Source organism: Formica exsecta, unplaced genomic scaffold (assembly GCF_003651465.1).
Source record: "Formica exsecta isolate Colony F162 unplaced genomic scaffold, ASM365146v1 scaffold20, whole genome shotgun sequence".
NCBI lineage: Eukaryota > Metazoa > Arthropoda > Insecta > Hymenoptera > Formicidae > Formica > Formica exsecta.
The window spans coordinates 235,175-245,401 of NW_021849298.1; the positions used below are offsets into that span (position 1 = coordinate 235,175).

Below are 10,227 nucleotides of genomic sequence, written 5' to 3' on the forward strand. Positions count from 1 at the left end.
ATAGTCCGCCACTTTGGAGACTAGATTCTGAATTTGCTGTGTATATCGTAGGAATATCCGCCAGCTGATTAAACCAAGCCCACCGCGTCTCTCGGGACATTCGAGATCCATAAAGCCGTTTCTACACCTTCCGGGCGTTCATTATGTGAATTGATACGGGCTTCCGAAACCATCGCGACATTAAGATCCCACAGAGGTTTTGATTAAATACAAAACGGAAATCGTCATTACGCGTACGGTACAACTTCACATATCTTGTTTAACAGAAAAAGTGGAAGTAAAGAAAAGCAAATATAAAATTAAAAAAAGAAAAAAAAAACAAAAAAGAGAAAAAACAAGGGAATCCGAAGCGAATACGGCACCTTCGCAGTTTTCCGACAGTTTTCGCAATTCCTAGTTAATACGTTCGGAAGAAAAGTCGTAGCAACACCTTGCGCTACTGCCAGTCATTCTCTAGGTACGCTGTAGTTACCAAACTGCGAAAAGGACGACGATAGGAGAGGGAGCGGGGTAGAAACAGAGGATAAAATAGGCGAGGGACCGCCGAACTAATCAGACTCGACCAATCCGAGTCGTTTCCCCGCGGAGAAGAGAGATGCTTCCTCCCGGTGGACAGGATAATTTAAACTTTCCCGCAAGCGCGGACGCCTCGCGATGACGCGGCATCGTCGTCTATGTATCTCGGTCACTCCGTTAAACAGAATTAGATACGAACGTTAGATTCAAACGTTACGTTAACCACCGCGAAAATGGGCGACCCGAAATCTCCCAGGTATATAATACGCGAACACGAAATGAATCGTCGAGAATCCTTTGCAGGAATAGAGCACAATTGAATAACATTATTAAAGCAATGATACTCGAGTGAAAATTTGAGTTTTCCGCGACGGCGGAAAGCTGGATGAAAAGCATTACCGTTGTACGGCTCAATGAAATGCTACATCAATTTTAAAAGAGTAATATTCTTTATCAAATATAGAGTTGAAATACGTAAGCTTCTCAGCTTACTTAAAATTAACATATTTGTGCAAATTATCCTAAATTTTGACAACCAAGAAATTTATATCAAAAGTTTATGGTAGCTGCTTGTATGTAGCAAATGTTTCCGACAAACCAAATATAATGAGAACCATGATAATGGTATGATAAAACAAAATGACGCGAGATAAAAGTGCGAGATAAAAATTTAAATTTTTAATAATTAATAATTTAAATTTTTAATGTAAATTATATGACAGGATGGAAGCGTGAAATCGGGAAAAATTTAGAGAGCGCTCAACTCTTATATCGAATATTTTACAACGCCTAGTCGACGGTGACATAAACGTTTCGAACGATAAGAGGACGACGAAAAATGATCGGGTTGTTTCCGACGCGTTGTCGCTCGCGACAGTATAATCTAAACTTTCGCAAAGCAGCGAATATCATTCGGCCTTAATTACGGCGAGAATAGGAAGAGACACGGTCGTATCAGAAGCGAGCGTGACATCCGCGCGCGTCGTGCCACACGATCCTGTCGCGGATACGAAACAAAACCTCGATTGTGACAGTAATTACGGAAGACTTCCATGCGCTGCCGTTTAAATTAAGCCATCTGCCAGCGGATGAATCGGCCGCGTGCACAACAGGATTTATCGCCGTTTTTGACGTTCGATTAATTCGCCCGCCAACGCGAGCACCAGCTTACCGCGAATCTGAATAAAGCTATGTTATACTGAGATAAAGACTGTGGCGTAAAAGATGAAGCACGACTACGCGAGAGGGAAATCATGAATTTAATAGTATTTAATAATATAATGTGCAATATTTTATGCACTGCTAAAATATAAACGGATTGTGAGTTAAAGTCAATATCTGCAATTTACTGTTAGATACTTTTAGTCAATTGTAAAAAAATTGTAATGTTTGTTGAAACTTATTAATCTTTTGCTTTAGAAATAAAAAATTTCAATCATTATCGTTCCAAACAACCGGTATTATAAGTATTTTGATGTAAATATTAATAAACTTTTAATAAATATATATCTCTCTTACAAGGTAAAAAAAAAACAATATTTTAGCTTAAAATACGACATGGAAAAACGGCCTTACCTAATTACTTTCCCCGTTAGTTTAAGAATTTAATATGTCAATAAGTAATTGTCTGTGCCGCTTTAAAAGGCGTTTCGTTTTTTTATGTATAATTTCTGCGCACTGCATGGAATATTGAATGTTCAGTTAGACCAATCCCGATTCCGCCGCGATTGCGAAGGCTCGTCGGGCATCTACGATAGCGTCGCGACCGCAAACGTGCTACAGTGAAACGCTTCAGAAACGAACTAAAAATTCAACGATGTCGTTGCAAGAGAAACGGACGCAATTTAATTCTCTGCGGGGGAAAAAAAAAGAGAGAAAGAGAAAGGGCGACGAGCGATTTACTCTTGAACGACGGCGGGGAAGGATACGGTGTGTTCCCTTTGATGAGAACATCAGTACGGGCCGTTGGCGTAAAAAGGACACCTCTCTTCTCGTCGGTATTCCGTCCGCGCCTATGCTGCTAACGGAATATATTACTTTCTAACGAGTCGCTGCAGAGGCTACGAGAAATGTCCTTGGTTCCGCATGCGTCGGGAAAATAGTGAATTTTCAGTACAGCGCGAATTCCGACTCGAAAAATCGGCAGAATAGAGTTATCGGGCGCGATCGATGGCGACGACTACGAATCGCTACAAACGATTCAATTTGAATAATGTCACGTGCTACATTACCGTATAAGAAACGTTACGAAAAACGTGCGTGGTAAAAATGCCTACCGCAATCATCTTTATGATAAAAGTTCAGCTATTTTTTTTTATTTGCCAAAGCAATCTTCGAATATGCAAATAATATATATATATGTATATATATTAAAAGATTTAAGAGCACCAAATATAATAAAGTAGTAACTAAAATCAAAACAATAGCAAATATTTGTACATAATTAAGCTAAACATTTACGAATTTGAAATAAATCGAAATATTTTACTGCATAAAATATTTTAAAAAGTCGAGAAAAATTCATTTGTCAACATTGATAATATATATCATAATTAATCTATTTCCATGAAAAGATGATAATCTATTGAAAATTATTTATTTAAAGTTTATATGTATATATAAAAAAGTTGGAAAATGCTTGTATGGATTGACTATTCATAAAACATCAATAGAAAATAAGATTTTTCATATTGCGTATTATTCCGTAATCAAAGACAAAAAAAGAAAAAAAAATTGACAACTCGATTAATAGCAATCCGAATTAGGATTAGATAGGGTATGTGTTTGCACAGGCGCAGGTAAAACTGGATTGTTTTTGTGAAAGAATAATGTCACAAGCCTGAATAAAAACTGAAACTCAACGGAAATAATTCGTGCACCGCAGTCGTGTATTTTTTAGCGGTTGAACGCGACATGGTCGAAAGTCGAAAAATTGGCGCGTTTTAGCGACGGTGAAAAGATAGCGTTCCAACTGCGCGGCGAACGAGCACGCGAAAAGCCGCTAACGCTTCAATTTTCTTCTATGAACCTCTGACCGACCGTAAAACGCGAGCGGCCGTTTGTACGGGCGTAATGTACCGATAAAGCACTCACAGAGCTTGTCACGAAATCTGTAACATTTTCTCGTCGGACGCGCCATTTCGTGCTGCGCAGTGTGCGCGATCGCACAGTCGAACAGTTTTTAGAGCCCGGACTCGTGTGGAATTACGGCGCACGAATAACACCAAATGCCACAGCCATACCATAATCTCAGTGTGTGCAATTTATACAACTGCCATCCGATTGCCAAATGCACCGCGAATTCCGCCTGTGTCCGATCGAAAATACATATAACACTGCAATGGAGAACGATGTAACAGAAGAGCGTGCTAAATCTATACCATAATCGCGTTTTAATGCCTTTATTTTAGTACGATTCGTGTCAGTTAATGAAACGATGTATCCGTTTGTCCCCGTGTCCACCTGGATCCGCAGAACGTTCCCGTTAATCGAGAAGCTTACGCCAATTACACTAATGAACGCACAGGAAATGTAGCACAAGCGGTCAAGAGTATTAGCAATCGCGTTTGGTTTCGAATAAAATTTTATGTTTGTAAAGGTCGCTAAATCGATTTCGATACCTGCATTCTTTATCGCACGCCGGATTACATACGCTCGATGTAACATGTTTCGCGCGCAGTGCAAATCACGCGGTTGCATGCAAAATCGATGGCATGGTAACCGTGTTGAATAATAAACATTATGATAATAATTGCGATAATATTATTTTATGTTAATACAGTGATAATAAATGTAATTAATATTTCGATATAAACATAATCCGTACAACGCAAGCGAATATAAACATTCTTGGCATATACCAATAGAATAATAACATAATATTATATAATCGTTATACACTCCAAATATCCAATTTTTGAAATTTTTTCAAGATTTACGTTCAACGGAATTTGTTACGCTTAAAATATTATTACATCGATGATATAAAATGAGAAAGTGATTCAAAGTAAACTTTATACTGATAATTCTTTTTCAAAAAAATGTCAATACTATTACTTTTATTATAGCTATTTTTTTAATGAAGCACACTCACCTCCTCTTGGAGAATCCGTAGGTCCAGGCCGCTGTCTTAAGCCTGTAACAAGAGAAAAAAGAAATTGTTTTAAATCGATGATTATATATATAATGCATCAAGTATAGAAAAAATATTAATTATTGCGCCATGTATGTCTTTGACAAAAATGGCAAAGGAAAGAAGTAGTATCTAATAAAATTTAGTACAGTATTCTGAACATAATCACTGATATTGCCAATTGCAAAAATACAATTAAATTTTATTATCAATTTATTTACAAACATATGTGTTTGCATTAAGAAACAAAATTATAAAACAGTTTAATAAAAGGTCGAAAAATACATTTATTTACGGCAAGGCAAAACACATATTTTAATTACCTAGTAGTATATGTATATGTATGTAGTAGTATATACTGATATATACTGCGGTTTAACTTTGTAAATGTTCACATTATCAATTCCGTACTCAGATAAAACAAAATGTTTGTTTTTTATGATGCAATTCACGCGCGCACATAAAATACAATACAGTAGTACAAATATTTTGTTCTACTTTATGTCTCTGATTATTTAGAATACATAAATGCAGATTTTCAAATTGCGAAATTGACCGTTGGAATCTCAATGTTTTACATGAAAAATATTTATTTTAATATCACTTTGCTGTAATATTTTTTCAAACTACTTCATTGTTTTATTGAAATATTTATTTAAAAAAATTCTGTATAATAATTTTTAAAATAATTAAAATATGATATTTTATATTGTGATATTATTATATATATTAATGAAATGTAAAATAAATTATTTAAAACTCAAGAAAAAAATTATTTCATATATCAATTAATCACAAGAGAGAAGAAAAAACTACAAATTTATTCCTGTTTAGGTCAAAAAGCTGTTCAATAATTAAATAGTTTCTCGTAATATAATGCGCATATTTCATAATGTTAATTTTTTCGGATGAAGTAAGCGAAATAACTATTTGTTTTTGAGATACCACAAAATCGCTGCCGTGACCGGTGCATCGCGATTCCGACATTTTCTGCCATTGTTACTGGCCGAAACTACTAAACCAATTGGTTGGGGCCAGCGCGGAGGTACAATCTAAACTTTCGAATTCTACGAGTTGCAGCCCTTGAGGCCCTCGTGTAATCCTTGCAGTGGCATTCTCACGGTCCTTTCCTAAATTGCGTGCGCAACTAAATTAATTTTACGAATTATTCGAAAATTACTACACAAAGATCAATAAATTAAATGCTACATAATGTGTAAACGAGGTAAACAATTCATTATAAACGAAGGAGATGCTATTTGATAATTTAAGAAAGTTTCTAAGATCGTAATATGAAACTCATGAAAGTATGAGAAACGTCTTTCTTGTTATTCTAGAAAATATTAATTTAAAAAATTGATATTCTCTTAAAAAAAAAAAACAGAATTATTTTGCACAGCCTTCTTACATTGAAGATATCCAGAACTTAAATTGTGTTCATTTTCATAAATAGAAACTTTTTTTGCTTCTCTAATTTTAAAGCAAAACGTATGATAATAACTTTTCTATCTATCCCTTCTCTTCAACATTGAACATCTGACGAGTAATCAATTCGTGAAAAACATTGCCAACGGGAGTTGCGATAAGTAGCAAACTGATTTACGAATTTACACGCCCGTATTCCTCAAGGATCAGTCACGAAAGGCATATATTCCTCTAAAATGCTTCATGCGAACTCTTTTTGAAGAGAGACAAAATATTCTGCACGCGTTCGCTTCCCGTTCTTTACTTGAAGAAGTTGAATGTAAGAATAAAAGGACTTGCAATCCTATCAGCATGTAAAGTTCACTACGCGTAACTTCTTTTATATCGTATACTTCACTTGAATTTTTTTAACTCTTGCTTGTTACAATGGACATGACAAATTAAATTTTAGAGCTATCTGATAGCTGCTCTAATCGAGAAATAATATATTTATTTAAGAAACATTTTAATTTAAAGGATGTTACGATTTAAAATAGAAATGTAATATTAAAAAAAAAAGAGAGAGATTAGACTTTTAAGTTTTCATAATGAAATTCCAATTTCAAAATTAATCGTTAATAATTTTATGAATTTTATTAGTTTTTTATTCATTTTAAGAGAAAAAGACTTTGACTATAAAAAAGCACGAATTTTTTAAATTATACTTAAATATATATATTGTATATAAAAAAAAATTTTTAATACAAGATATGATATATAATATACAATCTCATGTAAAGTTAGCAATCAATTAAAATAATAATCATTTATTTAAGTTAATATGGTATAAAATTTGCAAACAGAGAATGAACTTTTATAAATCCAAATATCTGTACAATATATCCGCAATGAAACTGTTGAAACAAAGTTTGATAATGCGACTCAATTAATTTTAATTTAAACTGGATGTAGTCATGTAGTCTGCTTTAATATTCGAGTTGCGCATTCCGGCAATATAACCAACGAAAGGAAGCCTTCCAATGCTTTAGTACCTTAGTCACTTGGGATTAAATGTTTACACGCTTCTCCCTAGATAATTCATCCTAGATAATCACATGCAATGAAGGAAAGCAAAGATTGGTTCTGTTTCTGCGAAACACTATTTACACCGCTATTTTCTCCGTGTTTAAAAAAGCGGTATTTTATTCATATCTTAAATCCAATATTTCTTATTTAATATTTCTTATTTCTTTTGTATATTATCAATAACAATAAAAAGGAACCGCAGCGATCAAACTTTTTTTTTTTAATGGAAGTTTGCGATTAAAAAAGGCTTGAAATTACCGATCTATAGGATTGAAGTTCTTTCGCTTTATACAATCAATTGCTTTTTTTACTTTAAATGTTTTTCATCTGTAATCATCAAAATTGAATCGCGTAAATTAACCTGGGAGACATGATCGGCTCACATTCGAACTTTATCTGCTTTTGAACTCGATGTCAACAGTAGAGCCCGATTCGAGTCGCCGAATTACAAATCCGACATAGCGTACCGGGATAAAGACAACGAATTCCTGGCGCGAAAAACGTAGGTAGTAAGAGCAAGCGGAAAAGAGGAGAAAAGGGAAGAGCGAAACGAATGTATTTCAATCTCGCCCGTTTTCAGCCGCGCCACCGGAGTTTCGGGAAACTTTTGCTACTCGGCTTCGTCCAGCTGACTGAGTTTTTCGAAGCGGCTGGCTATAGAGAGCGGACGATAGTTTGGCGAGTATGCACGGTGTTTCTGCAGTCGGGTTCTGATCGATAAGCTTCTTTTGCTTGGAAACGGTAAACTTGAAAAAGGGCAATATTTGGCTTTAACGAAGAGACTTTTGAAACGAACGATATTGTCATCTTAAAGAGAGCGGAAACTTTACGCATTTCGCAGTCGCTTTGCTATGAAAATCTTTGTAGTCGATGCATCTCTTATCAATCTTGAAAAATACAAGGATCATCGTTCAATTTTAATTTTTCTAATAAGGCGATTGTTGTTTGAAGAAATAATGTTTTGAGTTGAAAAACAGGTGATTTATTTTCTTAATGTTAGTTTAATTTTGTAATGTTCCTTTGATTAAAAATGGACTCGTTTTTTTAGAAAAGTTCTAGTAATGCTATCAAATCCGCTATAAACCATTAAGCATCAACATACGTGTTGTATTTGTATCTTGAAAAATTCGTTGAAAATTTGAGAAATAACGTGAATTTATTTTCGGGACAAAATAGAATATCGTAAGTATATTAAAGGATTCTAAACTTATACATTTGTTTACAACGTCTCATTACTACAATATTACTAAACATTAGTAATATACGCGCTGCATGTGAAGGTTCGCAATTAATCGATAATCTTTAGCAGAGAAAGAGCTGAGTGAACGTAACTATACCACTATGGAGAATAACATAATAAATACTAGAGGAAGTGTACTGCAAATATTTTGTAATACAGATATTTGTATTAACATCATTACTTGTATTTTTAGTTAACTGTTACTGCAATGCAATTAAGATTATATCAATTATCAATACATTATATATAGTGAGATATATCACAAAGAAATGTATCAGAAAAAAAGAACGCCGTAATTGTAACAGTATATTGTAAAGTTACGTGTAAAATAAGCAAATTGTGAGTATTGTAGTAAATTTTAATTGTAGTAAAATAATACTGCAAACGATTATGAAAAACTGTGTTCTTGCGTAATAGTAATTACTATCTCTTAAAAATGAAGAAAAGCGTCTTTCATAAAAATATAAGAGCTTCTTCTGAATGCGGCGTTCAATTACTTCTTATGTCATTCACTCTCTTTCTATAATATAGCGCGAAACAATCAGCGTCCGTGAAAGATATCGCTCTCCGATCACACTCGACTCGCCCGACTCACTCTTCCCACATATCGCGCACCTGCTAGTACAATCGATCCTAAAACAATCGAGAGCCCGAAGTTTCGCTTCCGTAAATCCGTACCGGAAACGAAAGAACGTACCGGCGATGATGAATCGATCGCCGTTCCTGCGATTTACGACGCGGAGCTCGAACCGATCGCTGAGACTCGAACTCATTCGAGAACGTACGTACGTACGCGAACGCTGATCGATCATCGCGAAAAGTAACAACGACGAGAAACGCGGCGGTTATATCCGTGGAAAAAGATCACGCGAGATCTGCGGAAAAACGGTGAAAAACGTCCTCATCGAGAGAAACGACGACGAAAAGGACAACGTGGACGACGACAGTCGATGGCGACCATCCATAGAGGTAAGCTCGCTGCTACCGACATATAACACGTACATTCAAACGACAATATGTATCGCGCGTATGTATGAGTGAGGTTGTAAGTTCCACGGGCGAGAGAAGTGAGAAAGATAAGGGAAACGTGGGTAGACTCGCGTTGCTCGTAGCGTCGATAAGAGATCGCATCCAACTTAAACTCCGCATTTACACCCCGCGGACGAACGACCGGTGACAGCAACCCTCACGGACGATCGAAATAGAGAGAGAGAGAGAGAGAGAGAGAGAGAAAACGACGAAGGCAAATGATATTCTCAGGATGGTTCCTTAACGCCTTTAAAGCCGCAAAATATTTCACGTATATGCGCGACGATAGATACACGCCGTTTTCAAGTATGATGACTGTACTTTGCGAGCCGATACCGGAAAAAGAGCCTCGCGTTTTGTTTTACGAGATCGTCGTCAGCGATGTTCGACCACGTTTCGCTCTTAACCGTACCGTTCGATTTATCGTTATTATTCGAGGGATGATTTGTGAAAAGTGATGCGTATCTATATGTACTGGCCATTTCGAAAAGTAGAGAAACTAATTTTTTAGAGAAATATAAACGTTGAAAAACTTGCTAGATGCACTCACGTACAAATAAAATATTATAATTTTATACTGAATTAGGATTTAAATTAATCAAATCAATGGCATTTTCACTTTTAATATGGAGATATTTACTAATAACTCCAAAAACTTTTATTGCAAAATAATTGCATTTTTTTATATTGAACTTATTTTGATAATTAAGTGATTTTAATACATAGAATATTTTCTCATCTTATATATAATTATAACATGATATTAAATATGCTGTTACAAAAAATCCATATTTCATAAATATTTAAAAAATAACGGAAA

At 35.1% G+C, this 10,227-nt stretch overlaps 1 protein-coding gene and 1 long non-coding RNA gene across 3 annotated transcripts in view; one reads left to right on the forward strand and one right to left on the reverse strand.

Moving 5' to 3' along the window:
- The window catches only part of LOC115234583 (irregular chiasm C-roughest protein), a 335,002-nt gene that overhangs the window by 222,052 nt on the left and 102,723 nt on the right, over positions 1–10,227 (reverse strand). Inside the window, 1 exon segment of the mRNA XM_029805764.1 lies at positions 4,610–4,651. Within this exon segment, the coding sequence (XP_029661624.1) occupies positions 4,610–4,651 (42 nt within the window).
- The window catches only part of LOC115234584, an 80,495-nt gene that overhangs the window by 26,674 nt on the left and 43,594 nt on the right, over positions 1–10,227 (forward strand). The gene's annotated exons all lie outside the window — the stretch shown is intronic.